The sequence below is a fragment of the Falco biarmicus genome, chromosome 6, assembly GCF_023638135.1.
Source record: "Falco biarmicus isolate bFalBia1 chromosome 6, bFalBia1.pri, whole genome shotgun sequence".
Lineage (NCBI taxonomy): Eukaryota > Metazoa > Chordata > Aves > Falconiformes > Falconidae > Falco > Falco biarmicus.
The window spans coordinates 83,299,325-83,323,917 of NC_079293.1; the positions used below are offsets into that span (position 1 = coordinate 83,299,325).

The 24,593-nt window shown below is 36.0% G+C and overlaps 1 protein-coding gene across 4 annotated transcripts in view; it reads left to right on the forward strand.

Annotated features, from left to right (window-relative positions):
• Positions 1-24,593, forward strand: part of RYR2 (ryanodine receptor 2) — a 434,578-nt gene that overhangs the window by 385,777 nt on the left and 24,208 nt on the right. For all 4 annotated transcript variants that reach the window (XM_056344321.1, XM_056344323.1, XM_056344322.1 and 1 more), the window contains 12 exons: positions 6,863-6,943; positions 7,920-8,008; positions 9,564-9,692; positions 11,082-11,186; positions 14,010-14,091; positions 15,214-16,517; positions 16,901-16,965; positions 18,768-18,915; positions 20,437-20,523; positions 21,343-21,561; positions 23,718-23,848; positions 24,483-24,525. In XM_056344321.1, the coding sequence (XP_056200296.1) occupies positions 6,863-6,943; positions 7,920-8,008; positions 9,564-9,692; positions 11,082-11,186; positions 14,010-14,091; positions 15,214-16,517; positions 16,901-16,965; positions 18,768-18,915; positions 20,437-20,523; positions 21,343-21,561; positions 23,718-23,848; positions 24,483-24,525 (2,483 nt within the window). The remainder of the gene's footprint in view (positions 1-6,862; positions 6,944-7,919; positions 8,009-9,563; positions 9,693-11,081; positions 11,187-14,009; positions 14,092-15,213; positions 16,518-16,900; positions 16,966-18,767; positions 18,916-20,436; positions 20,524-21,342; positions 21,562-23,717; positions 23,849-24,482; positions 24,526-24,593) is intronic.

The window sequence follows — 24,593 nt, forward strand, 5'->3', positions numbered from 1 at the left end:
TAATTATTCATAATGTTGAATTTTGAAATGGACTATCAAGATATCAGCTCATTTTTATTTTGACCGCTACCTTTATTTCCAGAGTTGACTCATTTTGCATGCAGATATAGATCTATCTTTAAACACTGCATAATTGACTCTACCTATGTTAGAGTATTTTTGTGTTTCCTCATTTGAGGGATTATTTTTTTAATTTTCTGTTTATTTGATCTGTCTCTTTAGAACAGAACTAATTTTGCCAAAACCAATGCTAACTATATTTTGTATTTGCTAAGAACAATTTCTCAACTTTTTTTTTTTTTCTTTTTTCCCTGTTTCTTTTTTCTTTGAACTAATTGTCCTGTCCTCCTTTCCTCAGTCATCACTCATGAGCGTGGTAATTATTAAAAACAACTGCCTATTCTTTATTTTTCCTGCTCTTAGCTTTGTGTCAGCACTGTACAGCTCCTGAACACCATTAGATTTTTTGTTCCTGTAAAAGTGTTAAACTAGTGGGTTCTTTTCTATTATTATTACAATTGTTTATTCCAAAATTCTTGGTTTTTGTGTAAACTCTCCCCACTTTGTTCTTCCTTTCTCAGGATTTGCACAGTGACTGGCACACTAGATGTAAGAGCAGCAAGCTTTTTTAAACTCTTTTCTTTTTCTGTTCTTTTTTTATTTCTTTTCATTTTAATGAGCCCAGTATTTGCGATGGATGAATGTTTAAAAAAAAAAAAAAAAAAGAAGTATACTTATACATACACAAAGCCTTGTGCTCTAGTCCTCCTGTAGTATTTATGTTGTGTATTGAATGTGGCTTTATCGCTGCATTGATTGTGCAAGCCCAGGAAATCAGTGGTGGATCCAGTGAGGATTTGAGGGTGGTTAGTAAGGAGAGGACTTGCCACTGGCTTGGTTTATCTAATGCAGTCAGGAGTTGATACAAGAAAGAGGTGGTGCGTCACTAATTGTAGAGGAATCAATAATGTTTACAAGTGGTTGGTTCTTCCTTGCTTAGAAAGCTACTTGATGGTGTTAAGGTTCCTATACCTCAAAGGTTCCTTACTTCAAGTAAAGGAAGAGCTCTGTGGGAGCAGTTGCCATGAGATGTTCCTGTCACCCTGAGGAATGAGAATTTAAAATACAAAATGTGTGCACCATTCAGTAGAAACAATAAGCTTAAACACAGCAGATGTCTTTTCATTAGCCAAATGCTGGGGAGAGGGATGATCTGGATTTCCATTTGTTTTCTCAGTGGAAATTCTTTATTTGGCCTATTAACAAAAATCTACACTTAGGATCATGTGGTTTTGTTTTCTTTGTTACTGAGCAGCAGCAATGTCAAGCTATGGTAATCACACTCACTATGTCAATGATTTCTTGGCACAAAGGGATAATATTTGCTAACAGCATCTTTTTTGTGTATTAATATCCAGCTATTGAAAATTCAAGAAAACAGAACAAAGCAAAGCCAAACCATAAAAGACTGTACTTTTCCTTTTCAGGCTTACGTTATTCTAGATATTTTGCTACCTTCAAATAATAATAATAATAATAATTTTTATATTATGAAGCACACCTTTTTCAATTCATTGAAAAGTAGTTTACATAAGAGCTGTACAGGTACTGGTATTGATACCTGATAGCATTATGAAAGCCCAGCCAGTGTGTCTGTGGGGAAACTCCTGTAGTGAACAGTTTCAAAATAATCTAGATTTTATGGGATACCTGAGATCATATGCCTGTTTGCAATCCTGTGAATAACCATCTGTGAATACTACAAAGGAAGTACCAAAGATGTGGAAATGTTTTCTCCCATTCCTTTTTTGAGGGAGAGGAGATATTCTATAAGTAATTACTCTTCAATTAAAGATCACTTTATTGATTCCCAAGGGAATGATGGGATGGAAAATGTGCACTGTAGCCTGTTTCTCATGTCGCCTGAATCTGATGCGGAAGCATATTAATAAGTAATTGTCATTGAGTTTACAACCTCTATGTCTGAAACTGTTCTTGCCAAACTCAAAGAAAAACTGCTGATGACAATTATGGGAATAGCTTTTCCTCGAGGGCAGTGCTTGTTTCTGGTCCCATGTCAACCTTGGCAAGAGGTAGAAAGCCCTGTACTGAGTCAACATGGATGTGAGATATATTGCTCTATTCCAACTGTTTCTTTGTGCTGTCTGCATCGTAAGCTCCTTGTCCTGATATTCCTCTGACTGGTACTACCTTCCCTTTCCAAACCCTGGAACCCCCACTGGTAACAACATTGATGGTTCTTTAGCAAATGTGTTTCTTACTTGTTTTCGTGATGTACTCAATGTTGTTTCTTCTGTATGTATTTTGTTTTGATTGTTCTGTTTCCTTTTCAAAAAAAGGGACTTCAAAACCAAAGACATGTAGAAATGCATATTATCTTGCAATGGGTTTCAATTTTTCATTTCACATTCATGCTCTATGCTCTTTCACCGTGAGTCACAAAAATCTTGAAAGTGCAATGTTTTTCCTCTTTGGAGAGACTTGTTTTATGTATCATGTGAAGTAAAAAAATTAAGTTGTTAAGTTCACGCTTAGATTATTTTACCTTTCTTTCCTTTTTTTGTCAGGAAAGCTATATATTTTTAAAAATCTTTTAATATTGTATCACGACATTAATTTGTTTCTTTGTAAATTGTCTGAAGGTATATTTTAATAAAATATAATTTTAGAATGAAGTTTGATGTAATAGTAGGTCTCAAAGGACTTTCTATTAAGTTGACTGAGAGTGGTAGACGTGCCATAAAATAAATAGCTAGAATGACGGTACAGATCAGGGCTGTTTTCAGCCATTAATAATGTGAAATCAGGAAATATGCTTTTTTCCTTCACCAACCTAGTCACACTTAATGTGGATGTTTAAATTCCACATGATCCACTGTAGCCTACACTGAAGGGGGTGTTTTCCACCTTTATATCACTGTATTTGAATCAGTGTTTACATCTAAAATGGAACTTCAGTAGCTTCAGTTCAGAGACATTGTTGTGTCACTCAGTGAGAAAACAAGTGCTTTTCTTATATGAATTGGATTGTTGAGAAGTCAAAGGCATGTAGCACTCACAGTCCAACCCAATATTGCCCAGGTCTTGTGATAAAAATAAATGCAATTGATTTATCATGGGAGAGCTTTGCTTTTGCTTAACAGCCGCCCAGAAGGAGCCCTGTTCCTTTCTGAGAGCTGAAAGGATTTTTATGTTTCTGTAAATACGTAGCATCAAAACATTGTTTCTGAGTAGTAATAGAAGTCATATCTTTTGCCACTGAGGACTGGGGGTGGAAGAGGGAGAGAGAATTATTAAACCTGGATACATGCACTTTCAAGGAAAAAAAACCATGTATTTAATTTTTCGTTCAATTTTATTTTCAGTTCCTACACATGATACTTCTGTTTCTATACATCACAAACACAAGCTACCAGTTTTGCAAAAGCTACAGGCTTAAAGCCTTCATGTGCGTAGCCACACCATTTACACACAGCATGAGCAATGGCAGCATTTTAACATCTGAGCAAATATATGCCAGAATATATATCGTATCAACAGAAACTAAAGAACATGGTTTCATGACAACCTAAGTCATACTATATGCAGTGTGTATGTTTGTAAGTACATTATCTAGGCAAATCTTTGTATGTACTGGCATGAATTGGTGTGCACAGCAGCAAAGGTTGTTCTGTTAGATTTTATAGAAGGAAATGGATCTGTATGTCAGTTCTGTAGTTTCCAGTGAGGTACCACTTGCCGTCAGGAAGTAACATCTGACAACTAAATTCCTGTCAATACTGACATTGGGTTTCGTCAGATTTTGATCAGCTGTAGAAATTGAAAACCAGGATTATTTTAAATCTTAGTGTCACCAAGCTGTTTGAAACACAGGGGATTTTGCTTCATTTTAAAATATGTAAAAATATTTCTAAAAGGTACAGACCTTTCAGCATATGTGAAATGATGTACCTAAGTGTCTTCTGATTTTGCAGAATTTTGCAATAACTTGTATTATTTTTGTGTTTTATTTACAGTGGAGCTAATTAACAGACCCTTCCAAACCCTTCCAATACTAAAATTGGAATTTATTTCAGAGAAATTCCTAAATTCCAGTGGATATATGAAAAGCAAAAAGATTGCTTCATAGATTAATCTGTACAATCATTTTAACTTGAAACTTCTTTTCCTTCTTGTTCTGAAAAATCTTACACAAGAGGGCAAGAAAAATAGAGGTGGAAAAATATTAAACTGTAACTTATTTTGTAGACCTATTAATACAAACGGCTTTAATTCAGTGATATCTTGATATGCAAGAAATAAGCCATTGGGCCTTCTATGGGCTTAATTTTTCCAATGGTGATATGTCAGCAATTTTCCTTGTAGGTTATTTTTTAAAATCATCACAATCTTTAGCAGTCAAGCTACACACAAACAGGCTCCACCAAATATTTGCCTTTCTGTAATGCTTATTTTTGCAAAATATAAATATTCATCTAGATCAACAAAGCATGTGACTCCAAGCGTAACTTCAAGCATGACAGGAGTTCAGTTAGAAAAAAAAAGGATATTCTATGCACTGGCCTTATGGCCAGCAACATATGAAAGTATCTTACAGGTCTGAACCTGCAGGTAATGTTGAATAATACATTTCTAGGCACCTCTTGATTTTGCCTTCTCACCTTCTCAGGCATATATTGTATGTATACGTTAATAAGCATTGACAGAAATAGTAGTTCATTTTTCATTGTTTAATTAGCTGAAAGGATTTTCAGTCTTCTGTGACTGAAAAACTATATATATGGTATTTATATCTGGGATGGAGAACAATGTCATGGAGTGTCATTTATAGTATTGAGCTCATTCTTGCAGAAAGAATTGTATATTGTTTGCCATAACCGTAAATGCACAGCTGGAGTTAAGAGGAATAGCATTTTATCTTTCCCTATGTTACAAGAAACTGTGTCGGCATATACTTTGGAGAGATACCTGCTCTTATTACCAAACATCATGTCTTGATAGCAACAGGGAAAACTGAAATGCTGTACTTTTAAAATATTAATATTAGTTTTCAAAAATCATTTGCGTCCTAATCCTACCACGTATTGAAGATTCTCACTTCAAAATTCACAGGCTGTGGATTGAAAAGTCCATTAGCTTGAACCCATAATCATTCATGACTTTATGTACAGTTAAACTGATCATGTTCATGTTTATATATATTCCAGGTTGTACTAAATAGTGTTTACAATTCAGCTGTGTCGTGGTTTAACCCCACAGCTGGGGTCAGCTGTCCCGGCTGTGTCCCCTCCCAGCTCCCTCTGCCCCCCAGCCCACTTGCTGGTGGGGTGGGGAGCAGAAAAGGCCTGACTGTGCAAACAGTGCTCAGCGGTAATGAAGACATCTCTGAACCTTCGACACTGTTTCCAGCACAAATGCAAAACAGCCCCATACTAACTACTATGAAGAAAATTAACTCTGTCCCAGCCAAAACCAGCACAAGCTGTAATAAAGTATTTATAATAATATAATAATTTACAAATGTAGACATTATAATTAGTTATTCACCAATATAACCGTATGTCAGTAATTGTTAATGTAATTATTAGTCGATCATCTTTTTGAAAAAAGCTTTTTTCCCTTAATTTTTAATTCATTTACTCATTCCTCTAGTTTCCTTCTGTTCACACACTAAAAATATTCTTTGTAGACATGAGGTTTAGAAGTTCAGATAAAAGCCTAAAGTATCTCTTCATTAAAAAAAACAGTATCCTAAAAATTCTTTTGCAGTTTGCTTACATTTTTATCTCTTTTCCTTTTGTTATCTACATATAGCACTTGGCCACATATTCAAATGACGTGTATTCCTACAAAGTAGAGGTTTTTATGGCTGCTGGTTTTGTTGCCATACACATTCCAAATACTTTCCCAAAGTCCTAGATGGCAATTTCCGTACTTTCAATAGGTGGCCTTTATTGTTTTGAACACCTCTGTTGTTGTGCTCCTATGTCATTTTATTAGCTGTTCTCCATTTTCCTCAGTTGTGGTTGTTTTCCTGGGTGAACGATTGTTTCTCCTCCTCACGTGTCACTGTACAAAGTTAACTGTATGTCCTGATGTAATTGAAATAATGGTGTGTTAATTAAGGCTTTTTACTATACTGTTTCCTGTGAAGAATCAAGAAAATAATTTGAAGCTCTATACACTTGGATATTAGCTATTTACCAAAAAAATGAACTGAAGGGCCTAATTCAGAAAGCACATCGGCATTTGTTCTAATTCTTCGTAAGTTAATTGCTTTATTTTGTCATGGGAGACGAATGTCCAACATCCATTTTGTTACAGCAGTGGACAGGTACTAAATCCTCAAATATTTCAGCCTAAATGATTCTTGAGAATGCACACAGGTGTACATTTCATGGGTTATTTTAGATTATTTTAAAATCTAATAGTTTATTTGAGAAATTATTTTCCTTACTGTTCGATGAAATTTCTTTCTGGATTTTTAAATAATTTGTTTGTTGATGAATAGGAACCAAATTAATCCAAACCTAACCTTTGTGTGTAACGCAGCATTCATGCCCAGCAAACTCAAACAAGAATGTAAATCATGGTTTGTTTGTAAAATGTTGCCAAGCTCATGCTGCCATATTTATAAATCAAAAGTTAAGTTTCATAATTATTATTTTCTAACCAGATAACTATCTGTCAAGCACAACTATGTGCTTCAGATAGATTGGTGGTTATATATTTTCTCTCCCCTTCTCTCTTTCTTAAAATTAAATATGGAGGTATTTTTTAGGGGCTGTGGGGTGGTACTTGGCAGCCTGTGATAATCTGCTTCCATCTGGCCTTTCTACAGGAGAAAAAGTGATGCAGGATGATGAGTTCACCTGTGACCTCTTCCGCTTCCTTCAGTTGCTTTGTGAAGGACATAATTCAGGTTTGTGGGCAGGCTGCCAGTCAGCTAAGCCAAGGTGATGGTAACTAAAGATAAAAGCTCTTCATTGCTGAAGGTTTGGCAACCTTCATAAAATATCATGGATCATGGAAGAGCTGCTAGACTGTACGTGAAAGGAAAATATTTATTTTTGCCAGTTTTCTTAATCAGCTTTAACTTTCTAGAAAAGATAATGGTTTTCAAAATAACGAGTTTTGGATCTTGACCTCGTAGGAAAGGTAAATAAAGATAGGAAAAGGTACATGGTTTATAACTTCTAGACAGTGAAGGTTCAGAGGAAAAATATATTTATTGTATATTTATATATAAATATATAAGGTATATTTATTGGTTTTTGACATTTGTATGCTTTCTGGTGTGCACTCTTTGGCACAAATGTTAGAATTGTGTGTGAAATTACAACATAGATGATGCCTTTCTTGAAGAAGTAGCACTGATTTTAAAAATGCAAAACCAAATTAAACAAATACATGATATTAAGCATATTTTTATTGTTAATGTACATTTCCCTGTGTTGTCTGTGTCATTATTAGGGAAGGAAAAAAAAAGGTTTTTTTAGCTCTTGGATGTATTTATGACTTTGTAATCAGGAATTTTACAGTTATGCAAATTAATTTTGCTTTTGCTTAACAAAATACATACTAGGTATAATTCTGATGACATTGATGAAATTCTAGAGGTGTAAAAGTAGTCATAAATGGATGAAAATAAGACCAAGATAAAATTCTGTAGACAAAACAGATAATTGGGCTTCTGGCTTCAGGAGTTCACTGGTATGTGATCTCTGCAATAAAATGCTGGAACTCTTAAAAGATTTTCTTAAAAAAAGTTAAAAAAATCCATTCTTTTAAGCTATACTTTCCTAGATCATGTTAAATCAGAACTAATTAACAGGAGTAGTTGTGTAAGTCTTTAACACTTAAATAAATTGAAATCAAACTTCTATTTGAATTTTTAGATTTTCAGAATTACCTGAGAACTCAAACTGGTAACAACACAACTGTTAACATTATCATTTCCACTGTGGATTACTTACTAAGAGTTCAGGTAGGTTAATTATATATGAATTGAGTAGATGAAAATAATGGCTTGCAACTATACAATACTTACTGTTGTTTTAAGATTTATTTAATTTATTTGGATCAGAACGCAGAAGTTTGTACGTGAAACTCTGACTTCCTTTATTTCTCTGGAATTTCCTTCAGCAATACATGATTTGCTGCCACAGAAGTTCTTTTTACAGCAAAATCATCCTTCATCCTTATCAGAAAATACTGTTTTATTAGATGAGCAGATTTATTGGTCATGACATTTATTCTGGTCGCTGTAGCCCACGTTGATGAGAAAGGCTGTAATTCTTTACTGGTTACAGTTGTTCAACAGTTGTTATCTTGTACTGTGGGAGTCAAAGTGACGTAAGTGTGAAAGGCTGATTTCAGCTATTACATGCGAGGTAGCAGTGCAGCCCGTTAACCAAGAGCAGGCAGAAGGTAGATACGTGCTAACTGTGTCAGTGAACACCATTAGGTGGTTGTTGACTGATACTACCCTGTGACTCAAAAGTGTTTTGCGTAGTACAAGTTAAGCTTCAGCTGCTTATTCATCCGTGTTCTGGTTTAGCCTGAACACTAGGATGCTGTATGGATAGTCATGGGGTGGCATGAAGCGAAGCATAAGAACAACACATCATTTTCTAAGGAGGAAAAAAACCCCAAAGAATAAAAACAAAAGCAGAAGGCTAGATTAAAATCCGTTCAACCCTCTAGTCTGAATTATCTCCCTAATCTTTAGGTATGAAAACATTACATTGTCCCAACCCAGTAGAAAGGAAGGAAAAGAAATCTATTTTGTTTCCCGATTGGAGCATGTGAAAGACATGAAAACATATTTTGTGATAAATGTTAATCACTTCTACCTATTATGCTTATATTTCCGAAGATCACTGTGCATGATATTTTTTGTATGTTTCTTTTTTAATTTACCTAGTTATGTTTCCCCTTTAATGATACATTTACTGGGTCTGAAAATTCCAGGCTTTGAAAATTTGTGGTTTTTAAGTTGCTGCTGTTACCAATGTTGTTTTTTATCCTTATGTGTTCTGCAGAAGTTGTAGGGACAATATAATGTTTTTCATTCCATTGCTTACTTTGTTGAAACTTTAATAAACTTGCCTTTGGGGAAGATGGAAAAAAATTAATAGTCATGCACACAAAGCAACATTTGCTCCCACTATTGACTAGGTGTCAAGCACATGGTATAAAAAGAGCGTGTTTAACAAACAGCATGCAGCATGGTAGTACTACCGAGTCCTCTTCAGAATGCACACGGTTGTATTTCTAAGAGCAGATACCAACAGATTTATTTATTTATTTATTTAAAAAATATTTACTTAATTTTATTTGTTTCCTGATTGATTCCCTTGAGGTTCTCTTCAAGAACTAAAATTCTTGAAATAATACTGGAGAATCTTTTGGGGGGACATTTAAAATTAAGTACTTTGCAGAGCTAGAATGCTATCTGGTGTTATTTTTCTTGATGAATAACAGGTTAGAGGCAGTTTGAATCATAATTTCTCTGTGCTTCTCACAACTCTTTTTTTTAGGAATCCATTAGTGATTTCTATTGGTATTATTCTGGGAAAGATGTTATTGATGAACAAGGACAACGAAATTTTTCCAAAGCTATCCAGGTTGCAAAACAAGTTTTCAATACTCTTACGGAATATATCCAGGTAAATTAGTTTCATTGGAATTTTTTTAGATTTGAAAGAAAATTAATCATACTTTTGGCATGAAGATGTAAGGTAGCTAGATATAACATAGATAGAAACATAACAAATGCACTTATTCTTCAATATATTTTAGTGCATTCATTTCAGTAGGAAGTGAAGTCTTGAAATACATATAGCTGTCACTGCTCTTTTGGAACCTTAACAATTTAGTCAAATTTGTAGTTACTAGTAAATAATCATCCTTTGGTTGTATGCAAGACAGTAGAGATTTTGGGTTTTTTTGGTATTTTGTTTGCTTGTATGTTTGTTTTAATTTAGCCTAGACTGCAGCAGTTTACCCACTTTAAAGTCTTCACTTTTAATCCATTGAGAAACTAAGGTCAATGCAAAACACAGTTACTATTTAGTCAATAGAATATTAGATTATATTTTCTGTCAGGAATAAGGCTGTTTTGAGGCATCACTACTGTGCTTGAAATGCTGAAGTCACACATTACATTTGAGAATTACAGAGATGTACTTGAGGTGGACTCTGCAATAAATGAGATTGGGATCAATTCTTTCAAAATAACAATGTAGCGGTTCTTCCATGATTTGTTAGGAATTCAGTGTAATTTATTTCTTAATTCCGCATGTAAATCAGTCAACAATATTACAGTTTGTTTCTGCATATAAGCAGCAGGTTAGAGAGGATCTCATTAGACTGTCTATTATACTGTTTTCATTCAAATGAAAACAATTATTATGAAAATAGTGTTTTATAATTCATGAATATGAAATGTGATAGAATAGGACTGAATAAATTGTGTGTATGCCTATTTAGTGTATACTTATTTGCAAATCAGAAGTACATTGTTAGCTGGTAAATATTTTATTTCTTATCCTTTGGGGCTTCAAAAGATTTTGTATTCCTGCTTTTCAGAAGTTGGAATTTTTGGAAAAATATTCTTTAATACTGTGTTCTACAACAGCTAGAAAATGCTGGGGAAAAAATAATAATCAGGAGTCTGATTCTGTAATCCCTTTGCCAGTTTTGCATTAACCTTCTATAAAGTTATTCCTGATTTATAGAACTACATAGGAAAGAATCAGCTTGAAAATTTGTACCCCTTGAGCATTTGCAGTTTAAAGTTGCAAGCAGCTATACTTTGTGTGGTTCTGAATTAGTGAACTGTGACTTGGCTAAAACAGAGGCAGAATGGTTATTAGGAATAGGCATTGTTTACAGTCAGTGATGTTATTAAATAGATAATTCTATATATGTTGAATTTTGTATAGCATATTCCAAAGGACAGAGATATGCACTGCCTTTATATCTTCCTTCCTGGTTTAGCTGAGTTTCATGGAAATAAACTCTGCTTTGCTTTATTTTTGTTGGCTGAAAAATAGGGGCCGTGTACTGGGAATCAGCAAAGTCTGGCACACAGCAGGCTATGGGATGCTGTAGTTGGTTTTCTTCATGTGTTTGCCCACATGCAGATGAAGCTGTCTCAGGTATTTTTTTGCTTTACTGTTTCTTTTTTATCTTACTAACTTTTTTGTAAAACGTAAACAGACTTGTTAATATGTTTGAGTCATTAATAACAACAGTTAATAGGGCAAATATGAGGAAAAATAAGAGGCAGAGGTGATGAAATACAGTTGAGGGAGTAAATTACAAAATCATAGTGAGTGTGGATAGTAGGCCTGTATTTGGATTACTGGCCGCAGGCACGATGATCAGATCAAGCTGCAAATGAAGTTTATCACCAATATTCAGAAGAACTAGCCAGTTCCTCTCTTTCTTACCAAAGTTTTGTCCCAGTGTTTTCTGCGATTTCACGCGAGCCTTTTATGGAGGACCCATCTTCATTGATGTGCCCTTCATTGAACCTTAGCTGCTCATTAGTGAATCCTAGTTCAACACGTGTGTGCATCTAAGCTTTTCTACTCTTAGCAGAGAAAGAAATGGGTGAGTTGCTTTTGGATGTGAGTACTCATTTCATAAACGATAGAAATAGCATAGGGGACCGGCACAGTGGGGTTAAAGTTAGGTCAGAAGAATCCTATTATTAAAGTTTATTTTTAAACTTCTTACCTTTAGAAGAATTACACCTCTTAATTGAATGCTGTGATTCTAGGTTTTTTACATAATTTGACTTTCTCATAAGCTTGTAAAGGATTTAGTTGTTGTTGTTAAGGAATAAGGCTCTGAAGGCTCTGAGGTATTTAGATTTCAGTATTTAGTTCCAAATGTATCCACGTAAATATTATTTGCATAAATTACAGTAGTCTTGCTCAAATGGTTTTCCTCCTTGCCCTTGGGACTTTGTGGCTGGCAGTAGGCTGATTGCTTAGATTTGTAGGCTCGTGCTTCAGGTATGCTCCTCATTCATTATAGCTAAATAGTCTTCTAACAAATGGCATCTCAGTGAAACCTGGTTTTAAAGAGCGATGCGTTGAATTTCTACTGAAGTGTATTTATAAGTGCCTGTAGATTCTCTCCTGGGTTTGGAAAATCTTTGTTGTTTTAAGAATTGAAAAAAATTAATCAATGTTTAGGTAGGCCATGGTGGTGGCTGTTGTGCTTTATTTCTGTGCCACTAAAGCAACATGGAAAGCAGTAGCTATGTGTTGATTGAGAAATATGATATGGCTATTGGCAAGATTTGTTTTTACATTAATGACAAGTTTATAGTCTCAGCTGTGCCTGGAGTGGCTTCGTAGCATCTCTTAATTACTGCATCTAGAAAATAGTGAAACACATCCTGCCACCTCAGAGAGAGACAAGAAGCTTTGCACAATGAGATCCATTGTAGCATGTAGTTACTCATGCCTTTCTGTGGGATAACAGAAATACGGTCTACTCTAAATGTATGATAAATAGTGGTGGCGTCTTTCTCTTCTGTGGACCTCAAGTTCTTGACTTTCAGGAGCTCCTTTAGGGGCCAGCAGAGCCTCGGGAAAGACCAGAATTGATAGGGGCTCTTTTGTTCATTTATATTTATTGCAAGAATATATTCATAAGCTTTTCAAATTCTATTGAAATACCAGTTTTCAAAGGTGAATAGTATGGCTAAATGGATTTATAAAGGAGTTGCAATATGGCTTTGTCTGTAAGTAAGAGCTGTCTAGGCTAAGTGTTTGGGTTTTGTTTTAAATTGGGAGTTTCCAAAGCACTTTTGGAGAATATTTAGAACAAGATTTGAACAGAACAAAACTAAATCACTGGTCTGCTTGGGGGTTGCGTTTATTTGGTTTTGGGTTTTTTTTGTTCGGCTTTTTTTGTTTAGTTGGTTTGTTGGTTTTGGTGTTGTGGTTTTTTTGTTTGTTTTTGGTTCTTTTTTTTTAATTTTTATTTTTATTTTCCTTCTCTAGTTTTGTACTAGGAAGCAACAAGGTGGTATTGGTCATACTTCTTAAGAAATCTCTGTAAGGCAGAAAATTAAAGTAAAATTTTCAATCTAAATGAACAAAGATCATCCAGGATGTAAGCACCTTTTGAAATAAGATTTAGAATGAAAACTTAAAAGACAAATCAATTAGAAATCTTCATTATTTCCAGCTTGCGCTGTTTTTAATCCAAGATCCAAATTGCCATAAAGTACCTTGAGTTTGTTGTACTCATCACAGAAGTGCAGCAGTGCTCAAGTATTCCTTATCAATGGCATGATGCAGCAATGTATCACTGAGGAAGAAATTAAGCAGTTGAATAAATCTATCCAGATAGATTCCACGTTGAAATCATTGGCAAGTGAATAGGTACACTGAATGAGAAAAAAGATGGCTAAAGGAGTCAGTATCATGTCTATTTAAGGAGATAGTAATGGAACTTTATTAATAAATACTTGGAAATTTTGTTTCAACTTTTCTTTCTCAAAAACCCCAAACTTCAGTGGCCTATAATGGAATCATTCGCTTTGAATCATATTACATTTTTGAGCTCTATGTGCTGCTGTCATTTTTACAAGTCTTCATAGCTGTAAACGTGATTACACCACCACCAACAATATTTCAGCTGACATGAAACATTACAGAGGCATCTGTGAGCTTGACATAGCCAGTAATTGCTTTAATTTTTTTTCACCACTTTCAGTTTTCATTTTGTCTTTATTAAATTACTGTCCTCTAAATAGATGATTGTGTAAATGTTTGATCCTGTAAATGTACTGTAAGAAATCAAGCAATTAAATATATTTTCACTGTATTACCAGCTTTGACACTACTACCTTCTTAATTTCTAAGTCTCATTTTTACAAGGTGAAATATGTGTGGACATATATAAATGTCAAAGAAGTCAATAGATCTCTTATTATATATATTGTGTTCATTATTTAGGATTCCAGCCAAATTGAATTGCTGAAGGAATTAATGGATCTTCAGAAGGATATGGTTGTCATGTTGCTGTCTATGCTGGAAGGTAGTCAAAATTTAATTTGAAATCCTCTTTCACAGTTGTTCTAGGAAAGTTTTTACCTTTGTGATTTTCTTCATGTGGGAAATAATGGTCTTGTTTTCCTTTGGGTTTTTAATTTTCATGTCTTAGTTGTGAGAAGAGTTGTTAGGTCTTAAAGTGAATGGGAAATTTCTATAGTGTAGTTGATATAGTTGATGTTAATTCTGAATGCCATAACTGTATTAAATCCAGCTCTGGTGGAAGTTTTGCTTTATTTCCATGAATTTAGCTTCTCTTTTGGCCTAGGTGAAAAGTTTTTTTGCTATTGAAGTCAATTGAATCAATCCTAAGTTCTAAGAACTGAACCATTTATAAGTCAGTTTATTAACACTTTTACTATGTTGCATTTTTTTGGGGGGTAGTGATCATAGCCATAAAGAACAGGCTTTGATTTGTCTAGTCACTAGTTTTGAGGTCCTTTATAGCTAGTACCTGAAATTATGATTCCCCAGAGAACGTGATCATTATCAAGAAATTCTACAATTTCTTTAGCTCCTTTATGGTATTGAATTAGTACTTCCAATACTAGACTAACTAGACGCACACACAGATGACCCAAAGATCTGTTTTTCCTTTTTGCTGCTTACGTGTATCCTATCGCATTTATTTTCTTGAGCTAAGTGGGAGGCCAGTAAACACTGCATAGATTGCTACTACTCTTAGAAGGTCACTGAGGAGCAAAGTAAATTCTTAGTATTGTAGGCTGTGCTTCATGAACAAACTACTGAGCTACCCATCTGAACTAATGGGACACTGGTTCTGTCAATGTTGCCGTATAGTAAAATTTATAGTATGCTACCTCGTGTTTAGTACTATATTAAATGTAACAGATGTTTCTCTGTTGGGCTTATGAGTTCTTCCTTTCTTTAATGGCAAATACCTAGTCACTTGTGTTTTTCCCAAGTCTTAGGGTAGTGTTATTAATAAAAGATTTCTGATTTTACAGCTAGCTTTCTCATGTGAGCGTGTTAGCCAATAGTTTATCATCTGTACCGCTTGATTATTTCACTCGTCATTATTATACACTTTTCTTTGCCAAAACATTTGCTGCCATCAGTACCTCTAACTTGATGTTATCACATCTAGGTAATGTTGTGAATGGAACTATTGGCAAGCAGATGGTCGATATGCTTGTGGAATCGTCCAATAATGTCGAGATGATTCTGAAGTTTTTTGATATGTTCTTAAAATTGAAGGATTTGACTTCCTCTGATGCATTCAAAGAATATGACCCTGATGGTAAAGGGATAATTTCAAAGAGGGATTTTCACAAAGCAATGGAAAGCCATAAGCATTACACTCAGTCCGAAACGGAATTTCTTCTATCATGTGCTGAAACAGATGAAAATGAGACTCTGGACTATGAGGAGTTTGTGAAACGATTCCATGAACCTGCCAAAGACATTGGTTTCAATGTCGCTGTTCTCCTGACCAACCTGTCAGAACACATGCCCCATGATACCCGCCTGCAAACTTTTCTGGAACTGTCAGAGAGTGTGCTGAATTACTTTCAGCCTTTCCTTGGACGCATAGAAATCATGGGCAGCGCGAAGCGCATTGAACGGGTTTATTTTGAAATAAGTGAGTCGAGTCGGACTCAGTGGGAGAAACCTCAGGTAAAAGAGTCAAAGAGACAATTTATATTTGATGTTGTAAATGAAGGCGGGGAGAAAGAAAAGATGGAGCTTTTTGTTAATTTCTGCGAGGATACCATCTTTGAAATGCAACTGGCTGCCCAGATCTCTGAGTCAGACCTGAATGAAAGGTCAGCAAATAAAGAGGAGAATGAGAAAGATAAGCCTGAGGAACAGGATCCTCGAATGGGGCTCTTCTCTCTCGTGACCATGAAGTCAGCATTAGTAGCTCTCAAGTATAATTTAATGACTCTTATGAAAATGCTCAGCATGAAAAGCCTAAAGAAACAGATGAAAAAAGTGAAGAAAATGACCATGAAGGACATGATCATGGCTTTATTTTCTTCCTATTGGAGCATTTTGATGGGCTTACTACATTTTGCTTGTAGTGTCGTCCGGGGCTTCTTTCGCATCATATGCAGTTTGCTACTTGGAGGAAGCCTAGTAGAAGGAGCAAAGAAAATCAAGGTGGCTGAACTGTTAGCTAATATGCCAGATCCCACTCAAGATGAGGTGCGTGGGGAAGGAGAAGAAGGGGAGAGGAAGCCAGCAGAAGCTGCACTGCCTGCAGAAGACTTGACAGATCTGAGAACTTTATCAGATGAGAGTGATCTACTTTCAGATATATTTGGCTTGGATTTGAAACGAGAAGGGGGACAGTATAAACTGATCCCTCACAATCCAAATGCTGGTTTGAGTGATTTACTGAGCACTCCCTCCTTATCTCCAGTGCCTGAGGTGCAGGAAAAAATCCAGGTAAACTGTACCTTTTATTTCTGCTGTATGTTTCTCTCTTTCATATGTTAAGTATAGTCTTGAAAAAAAACCTTGCAGCTCTGTTTTTCTGGGGTTTGTGACATATATTTTAAGGAATTGCTTGTAATTACTGGTGTTTACCCTCTCGGATGTCATGAACTTCAATTCCCACAGCCTTCTGTAAGTACATAATGTTTTGGTTTGCTTTTAATTCGGTATCAAAATGTCTCTTCATTAATGTAAATTAAAGTATCATCTTCTCTCACGGTTTAGATTGTTTTTAAAAAAAAGCCTAACATTCTGCACTCTATGTACCCTTTTAACTAACTCTGTACTGTATAATAGTATGTAGACACTTTTTTTTAAAATCTGACTTTCTGTAGGAGCAGGTGAAAGAAGAGGAAAAGGAAGAGAAGGAGGAAACAAAATCTGAACCTGAAAAAGCCGAGTATGTATTACCTTAACTTCTGATCCTTCAAATTGTGGTTTGTTTCACTGAAAAAACAGCTTGATTTGTACTTACTTCTTTGCCTTTAATTTTGTGTCTATTTGTGTTTCACAGTTAGGATTTTTTTCAATCATCCTCCACATCTGTGCACACTCACACAAAAATGCCATGTAAATAGTATCACTCGGATTTTATGAATTTCCCTCTTCCAGCAGCATCCTTTGTAATGCTGATTTAATTTCTTTTAGTATGTGTTTCATTGATTAAGTTTTTCTTGGCAAGTCTGAAAGTTAAAAGAAAATCTCTTGGGAAACATGTAAGAGCACCTGCATTCCAGAGACCTGTTATCTGTCAGTGGTAGAGACTGAATCTGTTTTGCCCTTCCCATTTGGTATGACCTGTTTTGAGTTATTTGGATTTTGCAAAACCTTAATATTCCAAGGTAATTTTAATGAATTACTAAGTACTCTCACATCTTTATGAAGAACAAGTGCTAGCATTTGATAAATGATAATTTTAATCAGTTTAGGCTATGTTAAAATAAAAATAGTGGAATAAAAATAGTGGAAAGCAAAACATGATGCTTGGTTTTAACCAGTAAAAGTATGACACTCCATCCCTGTATGTTATGGTTCCTGATACGTGTACAGTTCCTGTAGCTGATATGTCACTGTCAAAATTCTGAGATCCTTAGTCTCAAGCTCTATCCTTGTTGCTGTCCTGGGATGACAAAGACTTGCCCACCCACCACAAAAACTCTTCTTCCTGATCAGTACAGCAAATTGCCAACTTGGCCAGTATAACTTTGTGAAGGAGCGTGTTGCTGACTTTTGAAGGTCGCTTCATTGTTGTTTGCTCCGCTTGCCTGTGTGAGTTGCAGCGGTACCTGTGCTCTCTGTGAGGAGTGCAGTGCCTGCCGCTGTTAGCTGCCCTGAAACCGCTCCTAACAGAAGGCAAACTTTCAAGTGAATTTTCATGTGAAAATTTATCACGTGTATTCTAGTAAGAGAAGCAGCTTAGGACATCAGCTATTCTGTTTGTAGATAGGTACAGAGAAATTAATAATGTAACATATACGTTGCCTCTCACTCTGGTTTCGCTTCAAATGGAGTTCTGTGGTCCTTTCATCTGCCATGCTGTCAGGTCAAATGAACTTCTAAGATAATTCACAGTTCCTTAGATCATGTGTTTGGAGAAGGCAGCCCACTAACTATGAATTTCTGTAATCAAGCAGCAGGGTGATAATCACACATCAAATGCTGTCAAGCTTTCTTATTTCTGTCTCCTCCTGGAGTGGGTACTTATGAATTCCTCCGGTGGTCAGAAATGCAGAATTTAAAACTTGGGGTTTGGCTTATAAACGCACGAAGAACCAAAGTTTTCTGCAACCTTTGAGGGAACTGGATAGTTAAAATGCCCGAGGTTGGAAGGGAGCACTTAATCATACAGGCACTCATACATACAGCCGTCAGCTTACAGACATTTGTCAGTGCAGGTGTTAGCTGCACAATAATGAAGCAGACCCTCAGGTAATATGGTTGGCAGATTCTGCCTCTACCAGTTACCAGCTGCACTTCAAGTAAGTTTAATTATCTGTAACTTAACCAGACTGTCGCCCTTGCCAATGCTTTGGGCTGAAGAGGGATGTGTGTCTCCTTGTCGTTTGTGTGTGAACTGTGTGAGTCATGAGTACATGAGCCTCGTGAAAATATGCAATGACCTCTTTCAGAGTGTGATTTTAACTTCTTGTTTAGCAATTTTATTAATTTGAGATATTATTTTGGTTTCATTTGTGTCCTAAGGGGAGAAGATGGAGAAAAAGAAGAGAAAGTCAAGGAGGACAAAGGAAAACAGAAATTAAGACAACTTCATACTCACAGATATGGAGAACCAGAAGTTCAGGAATCAGCTTTCTGGAAGAAAATCATTGCATACCAACAGAAACTTCTTGTAAGCTGTTCTCTAGACTATGCATTTAGCTGTTGGCAGGGATGTGTACCACCATATTATTCTACCAATATAAAGACAAATTTGCATCTGATTAAGCTCATTTTTCTGTCCGCCATCATCCATAAAAAGGACGTAAAGGCAAAGATTTAACTGGAATGTTAAAGAAAAAAAATGCATTAATTACTTAGTAGACAAGATATTAGTTCTTTGGGATTACGGCCCAAACTCATCCAAGATGCCTATCCATCACTGGAAAAGAACTGTGCATTTTAATGTGAATAAAATGTCCTGAATTTCCACAGCTGCTTGTGAGCCTGTAGGATTTGTCTTTCCTTGAGAGACAATTTTGGGAAATGACAAGCTCTCCTATAAAAATAATTTATTAAGATACAATGCTTAGCCTAAAATTCATAGGAAAAGAAGCTACAGATTTTTTTGTGAAATAGCAAGTTATTATTTGAGAAACTTCTCAAAACCTGTGGAAAATAAGACAAATTAAAATAGTGTAACTGTATCTGAGAGTATCTCAGTAAAATATGATATCCCCGAGTTTGCTGTAGAACCATTTTAAATCCATGCTTTTGTTATCTAGGAGATTCCATGAATATTCTGTGAAGCTGGTGTGAAATGCAAAGCAAAAAGAAATACACTTCTGCTGTATATCTAATATATACGATTGTTTAGGGCCAGCCTACTTCTAACATGAGTAGCAGCAAAACTACAAAACTGCTCTCACGGTTTTAATAAGGAATTAAGTGTTCAGCTTTTGGTTTTGAACTCATTCATTTTTTAAGGCTAATCATGTACCAGTCATGCAAATTTCACTTAATTTTTTTTTTTTCTAATAGTCTTATTTAATAATTCACTAATAGTCATCTCTGGTTAGGGCTGAAAATATGGAAGAATTCCCCTGTCAGAATTAGAGCATTCAAAATGTGTGCTAGAAAGGTTTGTGACTCATCAGGAAGGGAAAAGGTACATTTCTGCAATCCTTTTGATAGCATCATAATGTGAGAGAAGCTTTGTATTCATGGTACTTAGGTCACAGATGAACTTTCTGCTGTTCTGGTAAAAATGCAATTGATTTTGGGATGGAAAAAGATCTAAAATAAACATGTGCAGACATTTTTGTTTCTTGGTAAAACAATTTCCCATATGCAAGATTATTGAAACAGGGAAGATGGAGATTTCTGTATTACTAGTGCATTAATATTACATTATGTTGTCTCTGTGTTGTCTCTAAGTGTATTGAGAGGATAATGAAAAAGATGTAAGAGGCAATTTAGAAATTCTTCATCCTTTTCTGCATGGAGGGAAGAAAAAGGTCCTTTATCCATTATTGCACATATGGAGTAGGAGAGAATTTGTACATCAAAATCAAAATGTTTGATTTTTTTTTTAATTTTCTATTTATAATTCTACATAGGGGAAACAAATGAAGCAAGCCCCATGCAACAACGTAGTAACTGTTGTGGTACCATTATTAGGCAAAGTGTATTTATGTTCTGTTTCTATTTTCAGAATTATTTTGCACGAAACTTTTACAATATGAGGATGTTGGCATTGTTTGTTGCTTTTGCCATCAACTTCATCCTGCTTTTCTATAAGGTAAACTTGTCAAAATGTTACTTTTCAAGTAACAGTCAGGTTTTGTAGACAATATACTATGGTAAAACTGCTTAGCCTAGCAGATTCAATACCTGCTTCATACTGCCACTTCAGAAATCTAACACAGCGAGAGCTCAAGTGTTTGTGTGAAGTAATAATAGACTTCCAGTACACAAATACCTATTCACAAAGTTCTGTGTTGTGACAGAAGCAGCAGCCTGAAAGGCATACCCGTGCCTCAGATGCTCTATTTCACAGTTCAGTGCCTCAGACAAGTGCAGCCTTCACTGGCAACTTAAACTAATACATGTCAGCTGAGATGTTTTCTCATGCTCTGAGGAGGTATGTGCAGCAAGGAGAAGTCACCTCATCTCAAACTGCCTAGAATATCACTAAGCATTGTCAAGACTTCTAGTATTCAGCTCTATTTGGGTCTTCAGACTCGAATCACTTTCTGGCACAGCCCTGCTGATAAAGACTACGTGTGGGAATGTCAGGAGTTGCCTGGGTTTCTTCCGAGAGGGCTGTGCCCTTTCTTGGATTTGAGGTGATAAAATTCTGCATGGCCCGAATTTGCTTCCATAGAAAGAGAGCGGGAGGGTGGGGGGAAGAAAATGCACTCTATCACAGATTGGTGTCACAAGGTGAAAGGGTCTTTGTGAGGTATTCTCTGTGGGCATTTTTATGCAAAACATTCTTTCCTCATAATGATATTGTCCTTGGTATCATTGTTTTCCATTATACTACTTAGCTTGTAGTAGCGTAAGGCTCCTGCCAAAGGAAAACTGCTGCAATATTAAGATTAAGTGATTTAAACAGGTGTCCACATCTGCTGTGACAGAAGAAAAGGAAGTTCCTGTGGTATCTGTTGGGGAAAGTACCAAGATGAACAGCCTGGAGAATGACAACCAGAGGGTCATTGCAGTGCATTACGTCCTGGAAGAAAGCAGTGGCTACATGGAGCCCACACTGCGGATTTTGGCCATCTTACACACAGTCATCTCATTCTTCTGCATCATAGGGTATTACTGTTTGAAAGTAAGAAAAACAGAACACTGTTTTTCCTTCTAGCTTTGTACTTCTTTATCCATGGAGTAGTATAGACTGGAACAAAGTCATAGCAACGTTGCTAAAGCAGGTTGAAGGACTGTGTAAAGAAACACTCTGTTGTTTAGTGTAGCCTACACAGACGTGTATTAGGTGACGTGGGAATTCAGGAAGTTACAGGTCTGAGCCTGGCTTGCTGTGCTGCTACAGCATTTGCACCGTTGCCGTGTCAGCCAATTACAGCAGTAACCTGTATCAGAAACTGCTTGTGACTGTCACAGGCAAGCTGTGTACACATGGCCAGAGGGACCTTAGGTGACAGTGTCTGCATTACTGGTCAGCTGGCTTGTCCGAAAAGCATGAAGGCGTTGTGGGCTACCGCTACCGCATGGTGTGGCTCTAGGCAACGCCTACATCTCATAAGCTGGTGGTAGTGCTTTGGCAGGAACTTAAGCATCTTTTAAAGGAATACCTTGCAGAAGGTCTCTGTTAGGGATATAAGAAATAACGATGCCACCGTTACTGGCAAAATGCTGCTTCTGGCTTAGGAAGATCCAATGCCATAAATCTCTTGAGCTGGGAGAAGCATATCTGGGATGTACTTCCCCCATTTTTACACTCTTCCTGGGGCAAACCCTATAGGTCAAAGTGCAAGATAGTACGAAATTAAATGGATCTTTGCTATGACCCAGTGTGGCTACTCCTTTTTCTTTAAAATGTCTTTATCAAAGTTTTTTATGTGGTCCTTGATATTTTTCTTTTCCTCTTTTAATAGATAATATTTTTTCTATGCTAAAAAAGACACAATCTGCATTTGTAGTTGACGCAAATGGTCATACTATGCATTAAGTGGTTGATATTCATATCTACCTTAAGTGTCTCTGCAGGTCAATAAATACTAAAACATGTTTTCCTGTGTCACTGGTTGGCATGCAGCAGGAAAGCTTAGATTTCTGGCTTTTGAGATGTCCTCATATCTTTTTTTTTTTTTTTTTTTCACACTATGACTTTTTATACTACTTTCCCACATTCTTTATTTATACTACATTTATTCTCTGACTAGAAGGGAAAGACATTATCATCATTATTTTCTTTAATGAACTGCCTTCTTTCCAATTCTGAAACCCTGAAGAAAAGACCAAATATGGTTTCTGTCTTTCTTTGGAGATATACTGCTTTCAAAATTAAAAATCTTCAGAATTGCAGGTCTATGTATGAGGTATTTGCATGAAATCCACTTTTTTTTTTTTCCAATTAGTTGTCTGAAAATAAGATAGGAACTATTGTTACTGTATCTAATGCAATAACCATGTTGCTTGAGTAATCTACTTTTTATTACTGTTATTTCACTATACTTACGTCCAGCCTTGACTAGTAATACAGTCAAGGTAGGTAATGCAGGGTGGGTGAATTCTGGGGACCTGCAAAATAAGGAAAGAGCAGGGGTTACCTTTGTTGGTAACAGATTTCCAAGAAAAATCCATTCCGCTGGGTCCACTAGTTACATCTGCCTTCTCAGAATGTTATCCAGCTGATGAGTTGTAGGTAAACCCTGATCCTTACTGCTCAGCTGTGTCACCTGCTGGCAAAGAACTACAGAGCACAAGTATATAGAATGTGGATGCGATTTAAGGATTTTTCTTTTTACTGCTTCCAGCCTTTCTTTGCTCTCTACTGTGAAACTACTTGTGCTTCCTGCTGTGAAACCTCAAGAATTTTTTTTAGCAAGTGAAAGGCAACCTCTAACAGCTCTGCGTATCAACATGCAATCCAAAAGTGTGATCCCAAATTAATGTTTTGCAACCAGAATTTCTAAGCTTTTAAAAATTATTTTCACTTGACTAACTCTAACAGGTCCATAGCACTGAAGAACTATTTTTATTTGAAGGATCCCTTTTCAGGGTTTTTTGGCCGTCTTTTTACAACTGCGTGGCACACTGTAGTTATATGATTTTGAATGACCTGGTCCTTAAACTTCTATACCTTTGCAGTGTTCTGGGTAATTGTCAAGTCTTTACGTTTTTTTAAATACTATTTTTGCTCTGTTCAGTCTTCATACTTAATTTTTATAACAACCAGCTTTTCTTAAAAATTTGCAAACATGTCGGTGCATTTTAAATAATTCCTGGTATTGTTTTCACCTGCAGGTTCCACTGGTTATTTTTAAGAGAGAAAAGGAAGTGGCAAGAAAATTGGAATTTGATGGGCTGTATATAACTGAACAGCCATCAGAAGATGATATTAAGGGACAGTGGGATAGACTCGTAATCAACACACAGTGAGTTTTTACCTATTCTGTCTCTGTAGCTTTGCAAGTAATTGTTCTTCAATCTCCACAGCTATATGGTCGATTATCCAGCTTGTCTGAGATAAACAATTGTCAGGGATATACTTCTAGCAAGGGTATACATAATATTTCAGGCACCTGTTATGCTAATGTTTAGTATTACTTTTTAAATTATTCATTCCCAGGTCTTTGTTTTAAAATCATTTCTGTTCCATAAAAGAAAAAAAAAATTGCAATAAATTTCTTTTGGCAAGCACACTGATGATTGTGTATTGCTGTCAGTTCAAGAGTGAACTGTGCTTTGCATCCTTTTAGTGTCTCTTGAAGGCTCTCCTTTAGGAATATATTTAAAGTCCCAACTCTCTGCCTGGTGGGACTGTGAGCTCCAGCTGCTTTAGAACCCTGTCTGCAGGCATCGACTCTGCCACTCGTTCCCAGCTACATTAACGTGGTAGGCTGAATGCCATTTGGCAATTTCCATTCCGGTGACTTCACAAATGACTAGCTGGCTATAGCAACAGAGAGCCTCTAAGAAACAAAATCAGTATCTAATTTTTGTGACATTTCAGTAACTACTGCATCTTCTCATGATCATCTAAAATGTAATCTTATCTGTGTTTTTCAGGTCTTTTCCAAATAACTATTGGGACAAATTTGTGAAGAGAAAGGTAAGGCTTATTTTTAAAAATATGCATGAAGTTAAAATAAAGCTTTAATGTTTGTTTATTTTCCTGTT